This window comes from Podarcis cretensis, assembly GCF_951804945.1.
Source record: "Podarcis cretensis genome assembly, chromosome: 1".
Lineage (NCBI taxonomy): Eukaryota > Metazoa > Chordata > Lepidosauria > Squamata > Lacertidae > Podarcis > Podarcis cretensis.
This window is the reverse complement of record NC_137170.1, coordinates 82,092,274-82,119,362: the sequence shown is the minus strand read 5'-3', so window position 1 is coordinate 82,119,362 and position 27,089 is coordinate 82,092,274. Positions and strand designations below refer to the sequence as shown.

General features: G+C 44.5%; 1 protein-coding gene across 1 annotated transcript; it reads left to right on the top strand.

Annotated features, from left to right (window-relative positions):
- Nucleotides 1-7,558: 7,558 nt before the first annotated feature.
- On the top strand, nt 7,559-23,476 carry LOC307204736 (acyl-CoA (8-3)-desaturase-like). Its single transcript, XM_079956604.1, has 12 exons — nt 7,559-7,855; nt 13,193-13,303; nt 14,533-14,730; nt 16,883-16,984; nt 17,416-17,544; nt 17,776-17,833; nt 18,632-18,708; nt 19,257-19,354; nt 20,381-20,477; nt 20,711-20,790; nt 21,173-21,298; nt 22,139-23,476. Exons 1-12 carry the CDS (start codon nt 7,634-7,636, stop codon nt 22,188-22,190), a joined length of 1,350 nt encoding a protein of 449 aa, XP_079812730.1. The 5' UTR covers nt 7,559-7,633; the 3' UTR covers nt 22,191-23,476.
- Nucleotides 23,477-27,089: the final 3,613 nt, after the last annotated feature.

Genomic DNA, 27,089 nt, shown 5'->3' with positions numbered 1-27,089 from the left:
AAGGCGGTGAAGGTCCTGTGTGAGTGTCTGGAGGCGGTTAGAGGATGGATGGCGGCTAACAGATTGAGGTTGAATCCTGTCAAGACAGAAGTACTGTTTTTGGGGGACAGGAGGCGGGCAGGTGTGGAGGATTCCCTGGTCCTGAATGGGGTAACTGTGCCCCTGAAGGACCAGGTGCGCAGCCTGGGAGTCATTTTGGACTCACAGCTGTCCATGGAGGCACAGGTCAAATCTGTGTCCAGGGCAGCTGTTTACCAGCTCCATCTGGTACGTAGGCTGAGACCCTATCTGCCTGCGGACTGCCTCACCAGAATGGTGCATGCTCTGGTTATCTCCCGCTTGGACTACTGCAATGCGCTCTATGTGGGGCTACCTTTGAAGATGACCCGGAAACTACAATTAATCCAGAATGCAGCAGCTAGACTGGTAACTGGGAGCGGCCACCGAGACCATATAACACCGGTCTTGAAAGCACATTGGCTCCCGGTACGTTTCCGAGCAGAATTCAAAGTGTTGGTGCTGACCTTTAAAGCCCTAAATGGCCTTGGTTCAGTATATCTGAAGGAGTGTCTCCACCCCCATCGTTCTACCCGGACGCTGAGGTCCAGCACCGAGGGCCTTCTGGCGGTTCCCTCACTGCAAGAAGTCAAGTTACAGGGAACCAGGCTGAGGGCCTTCTCGGTAGTGGCGCCCTCCCTGTGAAATGCCCTCCCATCAGATGTCAAGGAAATAAACAACTATCTGACTTTTAGAAGATATCTGAAGGCAGCCCTGTTTAGGGAAGCTTTTAATGTTTGATGTATTACAGTATTTTAAAAAAAATTTGGAAGCCGCCCAGAGTGGCTGGGAAAGCCCAGCCAGATGGGCGGGGTATAAATAATAAATTATTATTATTATCATGAGCTGTAAGTGGCAGGGCACGCAGCGTGGAGCATTGAGGGAGTGGCAGACAGCATCAAGAAGGAGCTTAGGAGGCACAAGTGCCAGGACAGCCGCCAGTCATCTAAGAAACGTAACCAGTTTGGTGGCCTGAAATAGTCATAAAATGCATCTGGCTGCACTAATTTATTTATATTCTGAAAAAGCATTTGAGGAAGTTATATTGGCAGTTCGTGTTTTGGAAAAGCTTGGATTTATAAAATGGATCAGAATTTTATACAACTCTCTGAAATCACAAGGGGGGGGGCAAATGGAATTCTTTCAGATCAGTTTGGCTTGGAGAGAGGTACAAGACAGGAGTGCTCTTTTTCTCCACTGATATTTGATTTATGCTTGGAACCACTGACATGTGCAGTTAGGCAGAATAAGGACCCATATACAGTTTCAACAACCTCATGCTGAATCAAATGATTGTGTCATCTAATGCTGGGATTAATGTTAGCTCAAATAGGATTTGATCTGCTTGAAAGCAGTTTATTCAGGTTATTCATCCTGATTTGCATTTATACATCTTCCCACTGATTGGTTAGAAAAAGTTAAATTTCAAAATAAAGTTGGATTTGTTGTGCAAGAATGGCAGTGTTTTAATTCACTTGAATTGTGCATACCTTAATATCTGGTATGCACTTGAATCTCTCTTGCAAAATACTGACATTCTGGAGGCACCATAGTTCGTTACTGCCTTCCCTGACTTGCACGTGGTTCCCCGGGGAGACAAGAAGCCTAAACACTTTTGCAAGGCAAAGAACTGGAGAAGAACTGAAGCAGCATTATCAGGACTCTGGCTAGATAAATTCAGTAATAAGGAAGCCCCTTCCTTACATATTTAAGGTATTCACATCTTGCCCACTACAGCTATTGGGTAAACAAATTAAAAACCATTAGAAGTGTTTTTCCCCATGTGAAAGAGATAAAACTGATTCAGGTTGAGCAATAAAATAAATTAAAAGGTCTGAGAAAATAAAAGGGTATTTGTGTGGGTAAGCATCTCTCAGGAGGGCATGCCCACAGAAAATACCCTTTTCCCTGTAATCAGCTGCCCTGCTACACTTCTTTTCATGTGAGTATGCAGAGAATGCTATGCGAAGAAGCATTTGGGGAGATCCTTGTGGAAACAGGTAGTACCTTAGTGGAGAACCTGTACCCCTCCAGATGATGTTGGACTCCAACTTTCCTCAGCCACAGGGGAGCTTGTCGCAGCTGGGGGGGGAGACAACCATGACTCTTCACCAGTTGCGCTCATCTCTGCCTCTTAGCCTCTCTCCTCCCACCCTCCTGTTTCAGCTTCTGTCTCTGATTCTGGACTTCTTTCTGCCATGGACTCTCCCAGCTTACTAAGCCCTCTTCAGCTTCTGACACCTCCTCTCCCCAGTGTTTTCCCTCTTCTCCCTCTGACCACTCACTGTTGTCCTGAGCTGGTTCCTCCCACCATTCCTCTGCGTCCAACCAGTCCATTACACCCATTGACCTTCAACCCTGCGATCTACAGGCTAACACTAAGCATTGTGGCCAGGGTCTCTGTGTCTATCACAAATAGCAAGAGAGATATGCCTAAGGTTTAACACTAGTGTCAGGGACTCAGCGGGAGCGCAGGGAGGAGAAGAGATGGAGAGCGAGGGGGAGCAATCCGAGGGCAGCGTAGGAGAATATGACAGCAGCCCGATAGATTCCATGAGCCTCTCCAGCGAATCGGAAGATTCACAGAAGGGGGCGCCGATGGGCAGGGCAAGGGGCGACCCAAGGGGGACACCCCAGAAGCAAGGGGCCAGCGGGGACTCCCAGAGCAGCAGTTGGAAATCAGGACCAGCTTCCCCACCAGAGCGCAGTGGGGGGGAGGAGTTCCAGGTGTCAGAGCCCACATATGCACCACCAGTGAGAGAAGATGAGTCAGGGTTGACGACGCCTCCATCGGAGAGCGAGTTAACGGTCAAGAGGAAAGTTGCAGGCTGGGCGCGCGCGCCAAGTTCAAAGGTACAGGCGAGCGGCACAGAAGGTAGCCCGGATAGGGAACCAGGTCCTAAAGCCCGCCGGAAGGAGGGGGAAGAATCATCAGGGTCAGCGTCAGAGGAGTCCAGAAAGGATGAAACCCTAGCGGGCAGGAGGGCCCAGAGGAGAAAGGAACTTAGGAAGAGGTGGAGCAAAGCGAGAGTCATAACTGGTGTGGAGGGGGCGGAGACTCAGACGGGACTTCGCCGGTCTAAGGTCGGGACGTAGAGCTGCACGCTGCGGCTTTAAAATGGAAACTGAATCTCAATAAAGACTTTTGTACATAACTACAGCCTAGCGTTGGTCCTCTGTGAGGTGGGACCTGGAGGCAGCTCTGACAACTAGGTTTCAGTTAACACAGCTAATATAATCTGTCAAGCTCTAAGAGGAACATCATTCTGTGAAATAATGGAAAACATAAAATTCAGATGAGTAAATGTGTTGTGCTCTATAGCTTCAGAAAAGATTGGATAACAGCCCAGAAGCCAGTATGTAGAAGACTTCCTGTATCTCTAAACATTAGGACCTACATCTTATCTTTGTAGCTTTTGTTTCCCATGTTATTGCCCCAATCTCAGAGTTAATATTTAGCAATAAGCTTGTGACCAATTTAATCTATGCTAGTTGGGATTGATGTTTTCAAGTCTGAGCCTGTATCCTTAAACACTAACAACAGTGTTGGTATTAAAATTATAAGGGCAAGGAACATATTTTAAAAGCATTAAATTTGTCTTAATGTGTGGTATCACACAACCTGAGATATTGTCCAGGATAATGAAATTTGCAATTTAAATTATGGGAGAGTAGCTAAAAAAGGAATGAAACAAGTCAAATCAGAATCCCATTTATAATCTACTGTCATGTGACTCCAGGAACAACAATAGTTTTCCTGCTGAGTTTTTCTTGTTGTTATTTTATTAAGTGTAAACTCAATGAGTCTTCTATTTAATTGCTTACCTGGTTGTCATTGGAGACCTGCAATTCCATTCAGTCAAGTGCATGGAATTTCCTTGGGGCAAGTGATCAGCTGATAAAACAAGAGAGTGCTCAACTTCTCCTTTTCCTTTCTGGATCGCCATCTGTACTGAAAGCTCATTTCCTCCATAGCCAGGAAGGAAATGCAGCGGACGTTTTCCTCAGATCACTGTGCTTGTGGCCAGCTGTCAAGTAGGGTTGCTATATTTCAAAAAGTGAAAACCTGGACACAAAAGTTTGCCCAAAGTTGTTGATATATTTTTTAAGGAAATTCACCAAAATCTAGACTTCCTACATGGGTTGTCATAAAGCCGGATTTTCCCGGACATTTAAGCAATTTCCACACAGACACTGTTTCTAACTGCAGTATTCTGACTATGTCCGGGAAATTCTGGGATGTATGGCAACCCTATGTCAAGGGACCAGCTCCCAATAGCCTTGGAACTAGCCTTCTTGCTGGGATAGCAGTAGCCAAATGAACAGAATTGAAAACCAACCCTAGAAGGTAGTATCACTGCCACCGCTTCTTAGTACAACAGCCTGGGCCAGGAGACTCCCAGAACCTCTACACCCACCGGCCGCTCACCCACAGCTCACCCGCATCAATGTGCCTGCCCTTCTGGGGGTAGAAGGAGGTTAGAGATGAATGGGCATCAGTGGACAGGTGGCAGGTGGGCCATAGGCATGCAGCAAAAGAAGGGGGGAAAGGAGGTGAGCAGCATGCTCCTTGGAGGCCAGATCTGCTGCCCCCTAGCTGTCCAGAACCTGCCATCCTGAGGCAACTGCCTCACCTTGCCACATTGAGTATATGAGCTTGACAAGCAAAGCATGGCCCCACCAGTTTGTTTGTCATCCAGATCTACATGCCAAGCCTAAAGGGAACCTTGTGGTTGCTCAAAGCCATCTAGCAAATAATGCCACATATATCTACCCTGCCAGATATTTTTTTAAATCCCAAAGAGACACACCGAAAGTAGATGAGACAGCTTTTTAAATAAGATTACGGCTGATACATAGGACCTGTCATTTGCATCATATAAATGAAAACATATTTTCCATAAAAATCATTATCTTTCAGATTAGATATGTACAATTTAGATCTAGTTAAAATGTAATTCACAGATTCCTATATCATTTCAGAGGTAAATGTAGTGTAACTCTCCTAGCAAGTGTACTCAAGTGAGAACAGTGGTGTCCAGAACCAAGGGAGTGGATTGTGGGTTGAAGAAAGTCCATTTGCTCTCCCAGGCAGGCAGTTTTGTGGACAGGCCCTGAGCCACTCTAGTGAACCGGTGAATGGCAGGCTGGATCATCCACCTGCCACGCATTTGACCTATGGTGGCAGGAGGTCTTGGGTGTTCCCCTGGGTGCAGGACCAAGTGACCAAAAGGGGCACTGGGACCTGGGACAGGATAAATTGCAGCCTGCCAGAGCAATTGGCCTCTTCCTTTTGGTGGATGGGGGGGGGATTGTGAGTTGAAAAAATTGCCCCCTTAACATGCAACCTGGAGAAAAACCTGAGGATCATAAAGTCTACCTGCTAATTAAAATGAGATGAGGATAACAAGTTAATGTCATAGTATTTAAAACCAAGGACTTAATATTCTTTGGAAGCATCATTACTCAGACGCAAGCCCCACTGAACCCAACAAGTTGGGACAAGTGCAGTCTGAAGGCCTGATCTGCTCCACCAAGCTTTAGCTGGTGCCCCATGAGCCATAAACTCAATATTTTGGAGGTGGTAGTGATGCTACAGGGAGAATAGGGTGCAGACCTAGGCAGGACTTCTCTAACTTTCGCTCATTCTCATTATGCTAGGCTGGCCGAAGAGGTTTAATCTTCTCTTCATAGCCTGTGGCTGTAATGGGAATGAAAATCCCCACAGCATGGAAAGAAGCATTGCCTCCTCCTTAAGTGACCTACATGCATCAGCTGGGTGGGGGGGACGTCTCTGTATGTGTATGTCCTATATGTATGCGTATGAAGGAGTTTTGTACGTGTCCCTAAATGTGTGTATGTGTCTCAGACCCTCCATATGTCCCTATTTTGCAGGGACATCCCTGATTTAGAGAAGCCATCCCGGTTTCTGATTTGATGGAGTGCCATCGCAGCTGCCCCCCCACCGGCACTGGGCACCACACCCCCACAGGTGGCGCACCATGACCCCGGGACGCGCGCCAGGCACTCCCCCGCCTGCTCTCCGCCCCCCGGTGCCTGAGCATGACCTCCGCCACTGGGCTTCAGGTCCGGTTTTGGTACAGAAACTGCTTTGGTGCCCTGTATGATGACCTTTGCCAAGAGAGAGAGAAGGGAAATGTGTCCTTGTTAATTCTCATCAATGTTCTCTGTGGCTTTCAGGACAGTGGTATCATTCTGGAGCGGCTGTCTGACTTAGGGGTGAGTGGCACAGCTTTGTGGTGTTCCCAGTCCTATTTGGTTGGTTGTTTCCAGAGGGTGATGCTTGGGAAATGCTATTCTGCCCCATGGAGATGTTGCTCAGGGTTCAGTCTTACCCCCCATGCTGTTTAACATCTACATGAAACCACTGAGTGGGGTTATCCAGAGGTTTGGACTATGTTGTCAGCAATATGTGGATGACACACAGCACAGGTGTGGCAGTGGATGATTGTCTTGCCTCAGTAATGGATTGGATGAGAGCCAACAAACTGATGCTCAATTCAGATAATGTTGAGGTGTGTGGTTTCTAGAACAGATGGATGGGAGGTGGCCCCATATCACTCCAGTGAGTGAAAAAGCTACGTGCTCTCTGAGGGAACACGTACTTAGCCCTTTTCACTCACTGGAGCCATATGTGGCTAGGGATAAGTTTTTTTTTATTCTCTCAGTTTCTCATTTGGTGCTTATTAAATCCAGTTATCCACATTTCTGCAGCAACTTGCATTAAAAAAAAAAATCCTAATAAAAATTCATGTGGAATTTAATGTGAATTACTCTTAATACAATTTTATACACAATTTTAACTAACATACAATTGTTTGCAAACAAGTTTCCCCAATATAATACAATTTTCTGTGTTATTTTCATTTTCATGCACACTTTCCCCTAATATATCTATTTTCGTAAACAATGGTTGGAGAACTGAATTGCATGATTTGAAAAATTGCAGTATCAAAGGATGACCGTGTTTCAATTCTCATAATGTTTCGCAACAGGAAGATTTGCCTTCAAACACAAACTTTAAATTTCTCGCCCGTCCCTCCCTGTGGCATAATTGTTGTGATTATATCTCCATGTTCTCTTCTCTTAATGCTGTTGCTTGGAAAAGGAAGCAATATTACTCTGGAAGTGATCTGTGATGGTGGCTGGCAAATATCAAACTTCTGTTGGGGTGAAGCTATGACTCTTGCACAATTCAGAGCACCCAAAGATAAATGGCTTCTATGTATGTGGCTGTATTTATTAAAGCGACAATTATTCACATGCTCGTTCTCCCAGTTCTGAGGTCTAGTAGGTGTGAAGGATGCACAGGCATGATGGAAAGGTGACTCTTGCAGAGTTATGGGGAAAGGAAGCCAAGGGGAGGAGCAGGAGATAGGCAGCTGTTTTGAAAGAGAATGCCTGAAGTAACAGAATGTCCTGGGTGGTGGGTTGGATTGCTGCAACAGGTGTGTGTATCTATATAAACCTGTCTGAAACATGAAACAGGTGGCTCCAACCCGGATAAAGAGTACAGTAACTAGCTGGAGAAGCTGGTGCTGCACTGTCAGTCAGAATGCCTCCACAGTCAGGCACTGTTCTAGGAGGAAAGGAACCTTGCTTAGATGCTCCACAGCTTTTCACCTGGGAGGAGATAGGACTCCGCTCAGGCAAAGGGAGCTCCAAGGAAGAGAGGTGGCTGGTCATCAACCGGAAAGTCTACGATGTCAGCAAGTTCTATTGGCGGCACCCTGGAGGAAGGCGCGTCATCAGCCACTATTCCGGACAAGATGCCACGGTGAGACCTTATTGCGGGGCAGAGAGCAGTGGAGAAGGACCGTCACCCAGTGGCAGAGCACATGTCTTGAATCAGGAGTAGAGAAACTCCAGCCCATAGACCTGCTAGGGGATCCCATTTGGTCCATGAGGTCATGGCAGTCTAACATCACTGGCTTGCATCAGCTGATGGGGATGGGGCTCTGGGTGCATCTACTGGGTGCATCTTTGCCAGCATGTTCCCTGCAAGAAACACACTGGCAAAGCAGACCCTTGTAGAGAGCAGGGTTGCACCCTCTGCTCAACAGCTGGAGAGGGGAGAGTTCAATGCAGGGAATGCATTGGCAAAGCAGATCCATCCCTGCAGCCCTCTGAGATCACCCACCTCTCAGACACCTGATGTCATCAGGTCATCGGAAGATTGATAGATGGGTGGTCCCATCCACCTGCTGAAGTTGGCAAGAAGGGTGGAGAGAGATAAATATCTTTTTTTTTCCTGTCAAAAAGGCACACCCACCCCTGCCTTACTTGGACCACATCCCAGATTTGACCCCTAGCATCTCCAAGGATCTCAGGTAGCAGACCTGGAAAAGACTTGTGCCTGACATCCTGGAGGACACAGCACTGTAGGCATTCAAGGCTAGAGGGACCAAGGTTCTTCATATGCTCCTGAAGTTTCCTTGGCAATTTTCTGTTATTGTAGGAAACAAGAGTTAGAAGTAGGGTCTGAAGGCACAGAAAAGCCCACCCCATAATAGCTTGCTGGAGGAGGAAGCTAAATTCTGGCTGGCATGGGTGACTAAAGCTAGTCTGCAGTTCCTTCTCAAGATAATTGGTTATAATTCTTTCTACATATCATTGCCTGACTTCCAGGTGGTTTAAAGAAGCCCAGGTGAGTGAAGGATTCATATGGACTCAAAAGCAGAGTTATCATACCTGTGAGAAACTATGACTGAGGATGTCTCCTCAGCCAAAATATTTGAGTAATGTTGGGGTAGGAAGCTAAGAGAACTGATGTAGCATTGCTGATATTTGTTGGGATTGTAGTTTTTGCTCTTTTTCATTGAGTTTAACCCTGGTAAGTACACTTAGAATTACAGCCACAATTTTATATTTCACTACAGAATGTCTTAGCTTTGCAGATTAAATTGGCAAAGTGTGAAATATACTAATCTGTTGTACACCTGAAATTAAAATTTAGAAAACACCACCTGAGATTAAGAATAGTGTAAATAAAGGATGTTGTGTTTGGGATTGCCTTGACTGAACAGTTATGAGCCGGATATTGACCTTGGCGATTTAAAGTTTTCTCATTTTGCCTTGGGCACACTTTCTAGCACACTTCTTGCATGTCAAAGTAAACTAAAGGTATTTTATTTTTACACATATATTTTCTGTTCCTAAACAAATGAACATTCTGACACCCAGAAAAACAGGTTTATTCAAATTACATGTAACTGGTGTTAATTGACATGGTGCAATCCTAGAGCCTGTGGCTCTCCAAATGTTGCTGGGATGTGACTCCTATTCTCCCTGATGACTGGTCATGCTGACTGAGGCTGATGAGAGTTAAAGTCCACCTAAATCTGAAAAGCTGCTGATTCCCTGATGTCTACTCAGAAGTAAGCCTCACTGATTTCAGAGGGACTCACTCCTGGGTAAAGGGTGTACAGCGTTGCAGCTTAATTTGCATAAAACCTGGTGCAATTTTTGTCTGATAATTCTCATCTGCCTTGTGAGGAAATTCCCATGACAAAGAAATAGAGATGGAGAAATACCACGGTGCACAAAGAGAGAAAAGAAGGTGCCGCAATGCAGTGTTCCAGTTGAAGGGTGGGGTTCTTTGAGAAATTCACATGCCTCTGACCTCCCCCCACCCCACCCCCATTTTAGTCCAATCATGCCCCCCCCCATAGTCTTTTAAATGCAGCAACTAAAGGGGCTCTGACCCAGCATGTACAGTGGTGCCTCGCAAGACGAAAATAATCTGTTCCGCGAGTCTCTTCGTCTAGCGGTTTTTTTCGTCTTGCGAAGCAAGCCCATTGACGGCTTAGCGAATTAGCGCTATTAGCAGTTTAGCGGCTTTTAGCGGCTTAGCGGCTTAGCGGATAAGCGGCTTAGCGGCTTAGAAAAAGGGGGGGAAAGGGGGAAAAAACCGCAGGAACTCGCAATACATTTTCGTCTTGCGAAGCAAGCCCATAGGAAATTCGTTTTGCGAAGCACCTCCAAAACGGAAAACTCTTTCGTCTAGCGAGTTTTCCGTCTTGCGAGGCATTTGTCTTGCGGGGCACCACTGTAATTTGAGCATCACCACACGGGAAAAGTCTAGACTTCTGACATGGGTTGCCATACATCTGGATTTTCCCGGACGTTTAAGCAATTTACAGAAAGGGTTTAACTAATAACGCAGGTGCTCACATTCATGCACAGCCACCCTCACAGGAATCCAGAAAGTTGTGGTGGAGTTACACTGCCTAACGGTGTCTTCTTTGAAGCGAGTAGCCAGACCAACTTTCCCCCTAGTAAGTCCCTGGCCACCTGTTTAATACCCACAGGATAATACGAACAGGAATGAAACATTGGCTAAGAGTCGCAAACATCAGCTGCCTATCACTGCTTCAGAAGTAGTTGCAGCAGGTGCCAGTGAGTTATTCAGTGCCAAGAAGACTGAGGCAGGCAACCCAGCTCAAGTTATACATTTAAGGACTACTATTAAAAGGCTGGAACGTGTCAATTATTTAGTTTGCCGTAATATTTCTACCAACATTAGGGTGTGTGAGCAGGAGAAGGTGTCAATCGGTTTCTCTACCTCAAGCAGAAAACATGCACTGGATTCCTTCAGGGCGGGGTGGGGGGGGAGGAATATATCAGCTCTCTCGGTTCTCTTCCAATCTTCCAATCGATTCTCCACATTTGTACAGGAATTTACAATTATTCGTTTTAAAATCCTCATAAAATTCTTCAGTGGTTTTGACCAGTGCCATTTTTCTAGAAAAAGGTGCTGGAACTCAACATGAACTGCTCTCTTGTTCTCTTAAAATGGCAATGGCGCCCACCTGGGAGGTGCTGGAACTGAATTCCAGTGAATTCTGGCTGAGAAAAATCCCTGGCATTAACTAATGTACACATGTTGTGATGCATTTGTGTATTATTATTATTATTATTATTATTATTATTATTATTATTATACCCCACCCATCTGGCTGGGTTTCTCCAGGGTCTCTTACAGCACATATAAAGACAAAGTAAAATGTCATTTTACTATTCATGCTATTTTCATGAACATATTTATTTGTATGCACACCTTAACCCAATATATGTATTTTGGTAAATGTTGTTTGCTTAAAGAATGGCATCGCAATATTCAGATAGGTGTGAATTTCAAAGGACAGCTGCATTTTGTTTATCGTATTATTCTGGAAACTGTGAATTTATAGGTTTGAATTTAAATGCGAGCTGAATTTAACCCAGTCAGATGAGTGGGGTACACAAAATAAATAATTACTATTATTACATATTGACAATAAAATATGACTCATTTTAAAGTGAGTTCATTCTGAAGTTTGGAAGCTCCTTTGAGAAATTGTGTAAACTCTGCTGGCGTCTACAGAAACCTTCACTGCCTGAAGGCCTTTGGACTCAGCTAGACTGTTACATTAAAAGTTATTTGTATGTGTTGTATATGTGATATTGCCACCAGATAGCGGCCTGGAGTCCTGTTTACTTTACCTGCTTCCCCTGTTTAAACTGAAATGCTTCTTTGATGTGTCTAGATCCAGCCTCTGTACACACACACAAACACATCCTCAACCCTCAGCATTGCTTCTTGTGCTCAGCCCATTTGGCTTCTGAGACCTCACCAGGCACACATGTTTCTGAGCTCTTTTCAGCCACAAGGTCAAGGCACTTGCTTTGTTTATTTTGAATGACCACTGAGATTCTATTGATGCTGAATTCTGAATGCAGTTAATTAGGGTAGTCTCTTTACAGGGCTAATTCAAATGTAATGCTAAACAAAGGCTTGACCTTCCTTAGGCTGATGTGCTCCCTCTTTCTCTCCTTGTATACTTCAGTTCTCTTCCATAGTTTCCTGTTACATCTGAATGAGCAAACTTTGGTTGCACATTGTTGCTCCAGAGGACTACCGCAAACCATTGTTCGTGGTTTGGATTCTATGGCAAACTATAGTTTGCCCAAACCAAAAATCAAGGAGGCCCATGGAAAATTAAAAAAAAAAAAGGAGAGTGTGCTTTCCTGAAGATCAGACCAAATGACATCATAATGGGTGATCATTACTATCAATCTTGGACCTCTAGTTTCTGTTAACTCATTTAACAGGAACTGTATACCAGTCTTGATTTGTGAATCACTGGCTTCACAAGTACTTACAGCAAAACGTGAAACTTACTTATCAGAAATAAAATATAGTTGTTCATTTGTTGTTGTTGCTGCTGCTGCTGCTGTTGTTGCTGCTGCTGTTGTTGTATATGTATTTATACCCCACCTTTCCTTGAGGGAACTCAAGGCAGCTTAAAGAAAAAAATAAGAACCGCTAAAAGCATAGAAAAAGCAATAATTAAAAAACCATAAAACATTGATAAAATTAAAACTATATACATATATAAAATCTATTAAAACCATACCAATAATTACAATATAAATAGCACAGCACCAGCCCTTTCATTACAAGCATCTCATTTCATCATAGGATTCAGTGAAGAATATCCTGCTAGATAGTCCTTTCTAGAATGTCCAAAAATAAAAATAAAAATGGAATGATCAACCCAGAATGAGCTTAGTGATCACTTACTGTCAAAAAGTTCTTCCTGGTGTTTGGTCAGAATATCTTTCCTTGTAACTTTAACCCATTGGTTCAGGTCCTACCCTCTGGAGCTGGAGAAAACAAGCTTGCACCATCCTCCATGTGACAACCCTTTCGTTATCTGAAGATGGCAATCATATCTCCTCTCAGTGTGCTCTTTTCCAGCTAAACATACCCAGCGCCTTCAACCTTGCCTCATAAGGCCCTTGATCATCTTGGTTGCTCTCCTCTGCTCACATTCCAGCTTGTCAATATCATCCTCAAATTCTGGTGCCCAGAGCTAGACACAGTACTCCAGGTGGGGTCTCACCAAGGCAAAACAGAACAGTACTATTACTTCCCTTGATTGAGACACTATACTTCTGTTCATCCAGCTTAGAATAGCATCAGCTCTTTCTTCTTCTTCTTCTTCTTCTTCTTCTTCTTCTTCTTCTTCTTCTTCTTCTTCTTCCTGCATAACTTTGTTGACTCATGTTAAGTTTGTGGTGTACTAAGACCCCTACATCCTTTTACATTACTGTGTGTGTGTGTGTTTAGGATGCCTTCACCGCTTTCCACAAGGATGAGGACCTAGTAAAGAAATACCTGAGCTCACTGCTAATTGGGGAGCTGGCACCTGATCAACCAAGCTGTGAACCCACCAAAAAAGTAAGTTTTCCATGTGGTGTGCATGGCAAAAGCCACTGGACTAAAATGCTTTACATGTTCTAATTGAGCAAAAGCACATTGTGGATACCAAATAACTTAGATTTCCCTTTGGTGGCTTAGGCCCCATGGATCCCTAAGGGTACACTTTTCATGATGCTTTAGAACCTCAATATTGCTCCTCACCCCTTGTCCCCATGGTAGAGATGTGAAAGAGAATGGCTTTGCACACAGCCACCATGGAAGAGACAACCATAAACTTGTGCAACTGGGTAGGTGGTGGAGGGATCTGGTTGGATATTTAAATCTCTCTGCCTTGATCCTTCACTAAGCACCTGCCCCATTCTTCACTGGTCACCAGTAAAGTTGTGTTTATGGCCCTGTCCATAAACCTCAATGAGTTGAAGGGTGAAGTCTAAAATGGGGAGATTTCCCACACAATTTAGAACCCTGCAAAATTGAGGGTCTAGATCATGTGAGGAGCAAAGGCATTCCACACTTTGGATTTCATCCTCATGGAAGGAGATGAGGATAGCAAAGCAGAGTTGGAGCCTAGTGAGATTGCCCTGCTTCCTAGTTGGATTTACATGCAACTAGCATGCCAAGTGCACTTCCCCTGCATGCGAAGACAGGCTCTGGCAGATGGAACGGATAAGTGGCTCTCATGGTCAAGAAGGCAGAGAAGGGAAATTCTGGCCCTAAACCTCTGCTGCCTTGCGGGATATCTTTGTTAGAAGGAAAGGCTAAGGAGTAAACCCTAAACAGATCCAGAGTGGAATCCCTAAGATAGTTGGTTGGTGTCTTAGATGCCTCATTCTGGCAACTCCAGCAACCAAGCTGGTGCCAAGTGTGTTGCTCTGCTTTCCTTTGGACCACATCAGCGAGGCTGAGAAGTCAGGGTCTTGACATCTGGGCATTCCATTGTCTTTTGAGATAGACAGATGCCAACAACAGCACAGGAGGCATCTGGGTAGACCTTGAAGTTACTGTGGAGAGACAGAGCAGAGAATGGTTTTCCACTGCTCCTGGTTAGACAATGCCCTGAAATCATCACGCTCCTCTTATCTTAGAGTCCTGTCCCATCCCGCCCCCTGTTGAAGGAGACCTGACCAGCTGGCTTGGCTTCTCTGTTACCATCGTGGTCTCTCTAGAGAAAGTGCAGTAATGCTACAGTTCAAATCAGATGCATGTACTTTGTGAAGGGGGAACTTAACTATCGTCATTTCTCATAGGATATGCTGATACAAGATTTTCGTGAGCTGCACAGCACAGTGAAGAGATCTGGACTCCTGAAGGCCAGTTATCCCTTCTTCGCCTTCATGTTCCTGCATGCTTTCCTGATAGACATTGCATCCTGGCTCGTCATCTGGTACTTCGGAAAAACATGGACCCCTTTCCTCATTGGTGTAGCATTGTTCACCATTGCACAGGTAAATGTGTCTGCATTACTGTGTGCAGCAGGATTCAGTCTGGACTATTCTGGACCAGTTACCTGTCTTAGTGCTTTGTCATATCCTCACCCCCCCTAAGCATTTGGCATAGCTTGTGGAATTTCAGCATATCATGGTGATTAGCTAAATACTGCCTACAGTGACTTTCACATCCCTACTAAATGAGTTATCAGGCATCAAACCTGGGAACCTGAACACATAAATTTAATGTTACCAGCTGAAAATTGGTCTAGTTTGTCAAAGTGGGAGTTCAAGGTACCACTTAAAACTACAGCTAAACTTGCACTTTTAAAAGCGTGCTCTGCTCAGCAACAGGCAAAAGCTACTTATTTTTTATTAAAAGTTTTAAAATAAGAAAATTTCCCAAAGGAGTTAATTTGCAGTCATCTTATTGCCCATTGTCCAGTCAATCAACATCCACTGTTCCAGACTACTACTCCCTTTTTCAAATCCCTACTTTCATGAATTTCAGCCATACACCTGACCTTACTGACTGCAACAGCAGCTGGGAGGAACTAGCCAGGCATATAAATTTAGAGCGGGGTTTCCCAAACTTGGGTCTCCAGCAAACTTGGGTCTCCAGCTGTTTATGGATTTACAACTCCCATCACCCCTAGCTAGCAAGACCAGTGTTCAGCCCTGATGGGAACTGTAGTCCCAAAAAACAGCTGGAGACCCAAGTTTGGGAAACACTGATTTAGAGCAACCTAGCAAAAGGAGCCAGCTACACAAGCTGCAGGGAGTCCCAGCGGACAAGTGTCAAAGCAAGTTAAACAGCCAGGCAAGTTTGGCAACAGGGCCTGGAAGCCAGGACACACTATGCTGCCTGACCTTTCCTTGATCTAAAGAAAACCTGCCCTGAGAGAACTTCTCCAGAGCTGGAGTGATCCTAGTAGTGGGCGATTTGACAACTGGGTGTGTGATCGGTGTGTAGGCTGTAGGATTTATTGCTTGTCTGTTGTGAAGGTTGTGGATATAACCTGTCACCTAGATAGCATAGCATAGTAGATAGTAGTAGTAGATAGCATAGTAGATAGTGATGGGGAGGTTGCGGTGCACATTGGCACAAATGGCATGGGGAAATGTAGTTGTGAGGTCCCAGAAGCAAAATTAGGGTTGTTTGGTAGAACTCTGAATGCCAGCAGCTCCAAGATAGTTTTCTCTGCAATGCTGCTGGTTCTGTGCGAAAGGCCAGCTAGACAGGCACAGCTTTGTAGTCAAAATGCATGTGGTCTCAATGTGTGTAAACAAGTATGAAGTGATGCATGTCAAGGCAAAAATAAAATAAAGTTCTTAATTTCACATGCATGTTCATGAGGTCTGAACTGGTGGAACTGACTGTCTAGGAAGGAGACCTTGGAGTCACAGTAGATTGATAAAGATGTCAATCCAGCATTTTCTTCTTCATTTTGAGGCAAAAAAGTCAGTTGTTAACAGAGAAATAGCAAAAAGTTGCTTCGTTGGAAAGAGATGCTGGCACCCTTTGATGTTATGGTAGTGCTGTGTGAGTTGCTTTTCTAGGAATTCACCCCCACACACACCCACACACCCACAGCTGTTGACCTTGAAAGGCCAGTGGCCATTTGGTAGAGCCATTTGCAATGGAATGAGTCCTTATCATAAATATTATGCCTGGCTAGTATGGGAGGTGATGATTTCAAAGTGAAGATCTGTGTGACTGGCCTTGTTTACATAGTTGTGAGCCTTTAAAAGTTACACCACACCGTGGGATTAATCCATGGACTGTGGCTTCCACAATGCTACTGTAATACTTAAAATCTTCCATTTCATTGTTCTGCTGTGTCTGAACTTTTATAAGCTATATTCATGAGGCAAGCCTTTTTATTATGCCACCGTGGGAAGTGAGGATATATACCCATGCAGGAAGGCCTAGTGCCCTTTTCTATAGTACTAACTTCATGGGAACCAGTTCTCCTTCTGATGAAAGTGCCCAGGCTTCCTGCCAATTTCAGTTGCAAATGTGTGGGGAACTAAACAGGGGCAGAGTACGTAGGATAGCTGCTGTTGCTTTTCCCAAGTCTTAGTGAAAGAGTGAGCCATTTGTTCCTACTAACCCATCTGTGTAAAATAGCCTATCAACATGTATTGATATTTCTTTTTTGCTTTCCAGATCCAGTATGGCTTTCTTCAGCATGATCTTGGGCATGTTTCCGTCTTTCAGAAGCCCAAGTGGAATAGACTGGCTCACCACATTGTGGCAGGAATACTTAAAGTAAGAGCCCAGTATTGAGAGTGGGGTTTTTCCTGCTTAGAACTCATAGAAGCTAAGCAGGAATAGAATCAAACTTCCTGATAAATTCTAGTTCAATAACTTTCATCAATACTCTCGTCAAATACTTTGTTAAATGACTGTGACTCTTAGGTCAACATCAGAGTATAGCTGTCAACGTTTCCCTTTTTTAAAGAGAAATCCCCTTATTCCAAAAAGGATTCCTCGCAAGAAAAGGGAAAAGTTGACAGCTATGCATCAGAGTGCCCTAGGAGGCTGAAGTTGTCTCTCTCTGTTTTCTCATCGTTGTCATTTTGGACAATTTTTTTTTTCCAATTTGTGTGTCAGGAATAAGCACATATCATAGTTGCTCCAAACACCACCAACATGAATAATGAAAAATTGGTGGAATTTTCTTTTTATTCTGTTTGCAGGGAGGGCCCCCCAGCTGGTGGAACCATATGCATAATCAGCACCATGCCAAACCCAACTGCTTCCGCAAGGACCCAGATCTCAACATGCATCCACTCCTGTTCAGCCTGGGGAAGCCACTCTCTGAGGAGGTGAGTAGACAGGGGAATGCACACCATGAATAACAGGAGCAGTAGGTTAAAGCCATGGTTTGGTTTCGCCTTACGTGCAAACATGGCCATGGAAGCCGATTTCATGTTGCAAACATATATCGTAGGCTTCTTTCCTGAATCAAATTCTCTAAGAAAAATCTGTGCAGTGACAAAAGGTCAGCAAAGTTGTTACCTATGTTTAAACACATTACTTCTGCTCTCCATTCGCAGCTTGGGAAGAAGAAGAAGAAATACATGCCTTACCAGCACCAGCACAAATACTTCATCCGTGAGTCTCTCTCAGTTGTTTGCTACCATCAGCAAGGCTGTGTCTCTTTGGGGATTAGGACCGAAGCTTGTTAGATCAGAGGCTGGAGGTTCTGAAAAAAAATATGCTAGAGGCAAATGGATAGATAGAAGAAATGTTATCTTTACTAGTGTTACACAAACCCCAATCTCTGAGCAGTGAGAGACTTCAGGCTCCCAGCTTAGGGTTTGTTTCTGCAGAATGAAGATCCCTGGAGATGAGTAGCATTTCCCCACACATTTATACAAGCTGAGCATATGAAAGAAATTTAACAGCATCAAAACTCCAGCAGATTAGAAGGGGGGACACCAATTCCACAAAGCAAGTCAAGCTGCTCTGTCTCTTTTCAGCTTCAGTTTCAAAACTCTTGAGGTTTTTGTTTTTGTTTTGGTTCTGTTTCTCAGATACACACTTCCCTGACTTCACCTCCAGCCAGGGCAGGAGGGATGAAAGTCAAATACCCTTGAGCTCCTATGGCAACAAATCACCTGCACTAGGCCAGCTCTTTAATTATGCCAAGCTTGACCATTTTCATTTCTTAAAAAAAATAAAAATGTCCATTTCTACAAATGCAAATCAAACAGCTCTAGAGTCACAGGGCTGCAGGGGATCTTGAAGGGACACCCCCTCCAACTTAAATTTAGCTCAGTATGATTGCTCCAGAATTACCTGGGAGATGAGAAATACCCAGAAATACTTACAGGCTTGGATAGCTTGGTTATTACAACTGAAGGAAAATACTCCTCTTTGTTTTATGTTTGCTTTCCTTTTTCTCCATAGTCTTAGCCCCGATGACCTTCGTTGTATTTGTGCAGCTGATTATAATACGCTTCGCAATTCAGAGGAAAAAATGGATGGTGAGTCATCTGTGAACTTGTAACTGCTCTGTTTCCCCTATGGATAATAACGTAATGATGGAATGCAGATGTCCTGTGTCCGTGCTGCCTACAGCTAACCACCAGAGTTGCACTGGAGAAATCATTATTTTATTCCTGTGTCACATGAAGGATGAGTTTACTTTCGTGAATTAACAGAGTAAACAAATCCACTTGGCCTGTGTATGTTGGAGCCAATGTCAGTTTGGGGAGGGCGGAATAGATCTACAGTAATCAAGAAGACCAATGTCCATGAGATTTTCATTTGTTCCTTCCTTTGATTTGTTATTTGTACGGCTTTTCATAATATCCACTCCGGTGCAGAAACATGTGTCCCATCTGCACTGATCCCCTTCCATACCATGGAGGCAGTTCTTCTTAACATGATGCAGTTCCCAGGGTGTTTCCACACATGCAAACATTGCTCTGAGTCACATGGCATCATGGCCTTTGAAGCCATCATAATTGCACCATACAAAGGCAGCGGTTTTCAATCTTTTTTATTGCCTTAACCCAGTTTTCTTTGGCAGGAGTTTTCTCTCATTGTGTTCTACAACATCCGCGTTTGTCTCATGTTTGTTCCTTTAATGGGATTTAAGACCTTCATGGCATTCTACTGGCTGGCCAGGTAAATAATCTGTATGCAAAACGCTCATGGATGGGGTGGGCGGGGGCATCTGTGCATGTACAAAGTGCTTCCTTTGCATCTCAAATTATCCAACCAGCGTGAACAGATCCGTCATGCAGATGATCTCCCCTGGCCTGGCCTAGCGAAGCAGTCCAAGAAAGTGTCCATCAGTCCCAAGAGAGAATGTTCCTCTGCCCCCTACTCTGCAATCAGATAGTGGAAAAGTAAAATACAGAGATGAGTGGAAGTCAGCACCATGCAGTTACAGACAGTTTGTCTGCACAAAGTACATCACCTTGTGAGATGGAACAATCCCCTTCCCCTCCCCACACATGCTGTTCTGGGCCTACCTCTGATCTCCCCCCCCCCCCAGCTAATGTTGGGGGGGGGCATAAGTGCTGCTGTGTGAGCAGAAGTCCTTGCACAAATTTGTTACATTTGTTAAGAGATCTCACCCTATATGTTTCCAGCATTATATTTATCATCTGGTGTGTGGTTGTTGTTGTTTTTTTTAAAAAAATGAAACTTCAGTATCCATGCAATGTTCTTCAGTGGCAAAAAGGTTCATTCACTGACATAAGAGACTGCCTAACTATTAATAGACTCCTCTGGAGTTAGCAGTGCCAATTCGATGAAATACAAACAATAACAGACAGCTCCAAGGCAAAGATCCCGTAGTTTCCCAGGTCTTCCAGGCTCTTTGTGAGGTCTTGGTAAAACTACAAATCCCAGAGATACCTGAACTGGAAAATTCCCATAGGTAATTCTGCTGGGAAAATTCCCATGGAAAATTCCCATAGGTAAGTCTGCTGGGCCTAAGGAAGGCCCATGGAGCATTTGCTCCTCTTATTCCCTTACTGTTATCACTCCTACAGGAGCAGAAAGGGAATAGGGCCTTGTAAGCGGAAGGAGGGTGTAGAAAAAACTTGCTTTGAAAGAATTAGCCCTTTTCATTCTGTATGAGGTGGTATTGGCCAATCTCTGACAGAATGGTGATTGTTGTTGTTGTTGTGTTGATCTACCCAGGTTCCTAGAAAGCACTTGGTTTCTCTGGGTCTCACAGATGAACCACATTCCCATGACTATTGATTATGATAAGAATTTGGACTGGGTGTCTGCTCAGGTGAGTTAATATGTACTTCTTCCTCCCAGAGACAATGACTTTCTTCGGCCATCCATTTGCGCTTTCAGGTGCATGGCCTCCTTAGAAAGGGCAAGGTTACATTTCCGTCGAAGAGAGAGTGGTTCAAATGGCCCAGTTGCCATGGTCACATTTTGGTGGGGTTGGTTCTGGAGGCAGCTGTTTCCCTTTGCCGGGCCATTTAACAGTCTGTCTCCTTTCTCGTTCTCACTTAGCTCGCAGCGACGTGTGATGTGGATCAATCCCTGTTCAATGACTGGTACACAGGGCACCTGAACTTCCAGATTGAGCATCAGTGAGTATGTGACATATGGAAGAGAGACGCTGGCACAGTGTGAATGTGTCTGGAAAAGGCCTTCATGTAAATGACAGCCCATACTCATATTGGGTGGGAAAGGGTTAGGGAACTTCAACAGAAGTGGGACGGCTTTGGCTAACTGAAGGCTCTGCCACTGGTTTATTGTTTATTATTTCCATCCCACCTTTCATCCAAGGAGCTCAAGGTGGTGAGGTAGGTTAGGCTGAGAGCCTGAGACTGACTCAAGTCACCTCCCCCAGTGAGGTGCATGGCTGAGTGGGGATTTGAACCCTGGTATCCCAAGTCTTAGTGCGGCATTTTAACTTCTACACCACACTGGTTCCCCATGTGAAACCATTTTCTTGCTCTCTTTCCACAGCCTTTTCCCAACGATGCCTCGCCACAATTATTGGAAGGTCGCACCTCTGGTGAAATCCCTCTGTGCTAAGCATGGCGTTAAGTACCAATGCAAGCCCCTGCTCACGGCTTTTGCAGATATATTGCAGTAAGTTCAATTAATGGCTTTCCCCCACTTGCCTTGTACCCCCCCCCCATCCTCCAGCCCTAGCAGCCTTTTCGAAACCCTGACTTTAGGAACAACAGAACCAGCTGGGAAGAGAGAAGTTGTGTAAATTGATTCTTAATTTGTATTGTGTTGTTATACAGGCCATGGTCTGCTGTTATTTTTATTGATTATAGGTCAGATACCGTATTTTTCTGTGTGTAAGACTAGGGTTTTTTTACCAAAAAATTAGGCGTAAAATTGGGGCTCCTCTTATACACCGGTAGTGCTGAGGGAAGTTTTCTCAATTTGGAGTTCCCAAAAATAGGGGGTGTCTTATACATGAGTACATAAGGAATACCTATATATTTCTTATAGACGGAAAAATACGGTATTGTTTATTGTAATTGCTGAGAGTGAATTTCTGTTCAATAATTATTTGCTGATATTTAATTTTATTGTATGCTATTATATTCTAATGGAATATTGAATATCACTTTATTTGGCTTAAGTTGCTTATGCTTTATGTTTTTATTATGACACTTTTGTATTGGATCAGATTGTGTTATAAGGTGTGAAGTCTTTGTTGCTTCTTCGCACTGCCTTTTGTTTCTCTACACTGCCTGGTGTATAGAATCCTAGAATTGTAGGGTTGGAAGGCACCCCAAGGCCATCTAGTCCAGCGCCCTGCAATGCAGGAATCTCAGCTAATCTCAGCGACGGTAATACAGAAAGGCGGTGTGCAAATTAAAAGTGAAATTAACAGCGCAAGGAAGAAAGGCAAGCACTAAGCTGAAACCAAGCTGAGGATTAATGAGAGCCCTTTTCTTTTTTCCTCTGCAGCACGCTGAAGGCATCTGGGGAACACTGGCTGGATGCTTATATCCACGCCTAAGGAGAGAGAGGACTTTGGGGACGAATCGCCTTGTGCTGAACTGTGATCTCCTGTTCTTCCTCTTCCCTGGCGCACACACCTTGAGCTGCTGATCTCTGAAGCTTTAGGAATTTGAGGTGGGGCTGGAGCTGAACTTGAGTGAGAGAGAGAGAGAAGGGTGGCTTCTCTGCCGTCTTGCCCCTTTCTGTTTCTGGGGGAATGAAAAATGAAAAAGAGCCTTCGTTCTATTTTGAGACCTTATGAAGAGATAGGGAAAGGGAAACGGTGCTTTGCTTCCTCTGTATTTCCACCTGCAACAACAGTTTCAAAGGTATATTAGGACAAGCAGCCTCCCAACTATTCTGAGTCCTTACACCCTGATCCTTTCCTTTAGTAGACTTTGCACAGTCCTTTAAATGTCTCAGGCTCCTGTCAGATTTGAACATCCAGATTGAATCTTCTTCATTCCACTGAATGAACTCCACAGATTGCTCAATCAAAAGCATGGTTTGCATTTACTTGAGTTGACCTAGAGCCAGCCCAGCTTTCAGGCAGAGTGAGGCAGTAGCACCAGGTAAAGGTAAAGGGACCCCCTAACTGTTAGGTCCAGTCGCAAACGACTCTGGGGTTGCGGCGCTCATCTCGCCTGGTAGGCTTTCCAGCTCTGAGGCCAATCTCTTCTTTCCCCTGCCCTCCCTTTCCAGTTTTTCCTCCTCAATGGAGAAATCCAGGATTGTGCCATAGCTTTTGTTGATCTGGAGCAGCACCCTGCTCCTTTGAAACAAAGACACGAAGCACTGAAGACAGCTGCTGTTTTGGGGAGACAGTGTAAACCCAGAGGTTTTGCCTCCAAATAATGGGACAAATTACACAATGACACAACTCATGGCACAAATCAAACACTTTCTTATTTTGGGGGTGGCCACATTTAGCTTCCAAACTGATAAGCACTCAGTCATTCAAGTTTCATAATAAAGGGAACAATGATTAAGCAAGATCCAATTTTCTGTGGTTATCAGAAATATTTTCATTAAGTCCTAAGCAGGCTTCTTGAGCAAGCAAAGGCGTTTTCCATTTCTCCCAAACTAAAGTTCTTGCTTCTCATGATAATATAGTTCAGCTTAGCATCATGAAGATAATTGGATGAGACCCTATTCTGGGTGGACTTGCCTTCAGAGGTTAGGCAGAGGCAGAGGCAGGCCTTCTCCATGAGGCAACCCTGATTAAAACTCCCTCCTATACTCTTATTTAAAACAAAAAAATCTTTCAGATGCAAAAAAATTAAAAATGTATACTTTTGGCAACCAGTGACACCATCTCTGTTGCTCTTTTAATGTCGCTGCTATTGTCTTATTGTATTATATTATTAATTTATGTAATTTTGTTGTAAATTGTCTCCATGAAGTCTTTCTATGGTAGAAGAGTTGTATCTAAATAAATAAATAAAAAAAATAAGTAGCCTTTGTCCATGGAGTTTTCTTGGCAGGGATACTGGAGTGGCTTGCCGGTTCCTGCTCCAGGTGGATTACATTTGGTCAAAACTCTCCACTATGACCTGTCCATCTTGGGTGGCCCTGCACGGCATAGCTCATAGCTTCTCTGAGTTATTCAAGCCCCTTCGCCACGGCAAGGCAGTGATCCATGAAGGGGACAACATGGGGTAGTTTAGGAAAAAAGGCATGTTAAAGGCTTACTGGATTATGCTGAGAAGGTGGATAGGGAGACAATTCTCTCCCTCTCTCGTAATACTAGAATCATTCAATGAAGCAGAATGTTGGAAACTGAGGCGTTCTCAAAGTAAAGGAAGGATTGAACCAGCAAGACTCTGGGAAGGGTGCGTATAATAATCTCTCTGTGTGTCTTTCTGTGCCTCCAGCCCTTGGCCCAGGTCGTTTTATTCACAAAAGAACTTTTTACAGAGTGTTAGTAAGAACCAATCAGATTTCTTCTGAGCATTTCAACAAACCCCACGTGTTGACAAAGTCAGATCAAAAGAAATTCTTTTAACTACAAAGACTACTCTGAGTATGCATACATAATCTGAGAGTAAATAAAAGAGGACTAGAGAAACTCCGGAGATCACAAACAGGAGTAAACAGGAGAGGATGGAAGGATGGCAAGGAGATAGGCATCTTTATCACCCTCTTGGGAAACTATTTCCAGGCCCTAAGATAAACATCCTGAGATTATGTGCATTCCCTCAGTCATGTTATCTGCCCTTGATTGCCTGGGAATGTGCATCTAACATCACAGTAATCCAAGTTTATGCACCAACTACTGGTGCTGAAGAAACTGAAATTGAGCAATTCTATGAAGACTTACAACACCTTATAGAAATGGCACCAAAGAAAGATGTTCTTCTCATTATAGGGGATTGGAATGCTAAAGTAGGGAGTCAAGAGATAAAAGGAACAACTGGCAAGTTTGGCCTTGGAGTTCAAAACGAAGCAGGGCAAAGGCTAATAGAGTTCTGCCAAGAGAACAAGCTGGTCATCACAAACACACTTTTCCAACAACACGAGACGACCCTACACGTGGACATCACCAGATGGGCAGCATCGTAATCAGATTGATTATATTCTCTGCAGCCAAAGATGGAGAAGCTCTATACAGTTAGCAAAAACAAGACCTGGAGCTGACTGTGGCTCAGATCATCAGCTTCTTATAGCAAAATTCAAGCTTAAACTGAAGAAAGTAGGAAAAACCACTGGGCCGGTAAGATACAATCTAAGTCAAATCCCTTATGAATACACAGTGGAAGTGAGGAACAGGTTTAAGGATTTAGATTTGGTGGACAGAGTGCCTGAAGAACTATGGATGGAGGCTCGTAACATTATACAGGAGGCAGCAACTAAAACCTGTTGAATAATTAAGCGTGACTAATTGGTTTACGACCCCAATTAGGTGCAGTTTATAGCGGTCCGGCACGTTTCCCTCTCAGCTGCGCCGATCTGCTTCGCTCCGTCACGCCTTGCAGAGTAAAACACAGTGGAAAAAACTGTTGCATCAGATCCTTGCAAACACACTAGGCATTTGTGTGCTTATTTATTAGCCTTTATTACAGCAGAATATTTACAGCTCAACATTTCTCAGATTCTCCTGGGCTGCTAGCATTCATGGCTGCCTTCTCCTCCGAAGAACAAAGAAGACAAAGAATAAAACTCCTCCCTTCTTCCAAACCTGACGTCAGAATGTGAGACGTCACTCAGAACATCTTAACCCTGTAAGTTCTGAATCTCCACACCCCCTCTCGTCTTGCATTCTGACGAGACCTGTGGATGTACCTTTACAGACCTCTGTGAGATCAATCTCTTCCCCAATGCCTTGAGCCTTTTCCTGGTGTCTCTGTCAGGCACCTGTGAAACCTCCTCACAACTCTCAGATTCGCATTGTGCGAAACCAACCCACACACCTGTGGCCTGATACCTTTCAGGTGGAATACCCTTCGTTGTGCGACTGGACCATCTGGGCACAAACTCAGGTATTTCCTCTGACTCACTGCGGTCAGCAGGTGTGTCCTCTGTATCACGGGATTCCCCCTCTGACTTAAAGCGTCTTCGAATCCTTTGCATCACGCTAACAGGAGATCTAGGCTCACTCTTGGGCTCTCTTTTTACAACTTGTGGAGACGCCCCATCCTGTTCTTGACCTTGGTCAGTGACCTGATCTTCATCAGCAGGTTCAGCACCTAGCTCTCCTTCCTCATCATCAGAACCTTCCTGCTCTGAATCAGAAAGACATTCTGAGAGAACATCATGCCTTGCAGGAGTCTTTGGCCTTTCATCCTGCTCATAGAATTCAGCGTGTTTACTGATCAGCAGCTTACTCTGATCACCTGCTGGGTACGCAAACCTCCATGCTTTAGAAGACAGTTCATACCCACAGAAGATGATTTTCTGGAACTTGGGTCCACCTGGCCCTCGCAAAGCTTTAGGCACCGGCACAGATGCAGCTGACCCAAAAGGACGCAAAAAATGAATCTGGGGTTTCCTGCCGTGCAACATGAAAAACGGCGTGTCTCCTACCACTGAATTGTAGGTCCGATTCCAGGTGAAATTCACACTCTTAATTGCCTCCATCCAAAAACTTGGAGGTAATCCAGAGTCTGACAGCAACACCTGTGCAGCCTTGACCAGAGCCTCACTTCTGAGCTCTGCCACCCCCCTCTCTTGAGGAGAAGTCACCTTGTGACGTATCCCTTTCTGGTGAAAGAACTTCTGCAAAGCAGACCCAGTAAACTGTGCACCTCGGTCACTAGTGACTGCTTGCACCTTGGTGGAGAACCTTAGTTCCACCTCCTCAACCCAACTTTTAATCAGTTGCGCTGCATCTCCCTTGGATTTCAGAGCATGAGTCCAGGAGTTCTGGGTATGGTCATCCTGCATCGTTAGCAGATATCTGGCCCCTCCCAGACTGGGTTCTTCCATGGGACCCAACAGATCTATGTGAACAAGCTCAAAAGGTTTTGTGGTTACCCTCTGCACCCTGGGATAACTGCACCCCTTTACCTTTGCCTTTTCGCAAGCCTTACAATTTATGGCTCTTCCACATTCCTGAATTTTACAGCCTTTGGTACACTCCTGTAACACCTGAAGTTCTTCAAGAGAACTATGAGCTGTCTTCCTGTGCCAAGCACATGCACATGAAACATGAGTGGGAACTGTAGCATGCAGGGCTTGTGCTCTCTCAACCTTCCCCTCACCCCCCAGAGGCGTTTTCAGAATAAAGAGATCATTCTGCCCCTTTGCAACTCTGACTAGCTGCTTCCCTGCTTTGGAAATTGTGCACACATCTTGTTCAAAGCAAACTTTAAACCCCTTCTGCAACAAATAAGGTACAGATAAAAGACAGTGACGCATCCCAGGTACAGTGTAAACCTCCACCTGCTCCTGCAAAACAGAAAGAAAGATATTTGCAACA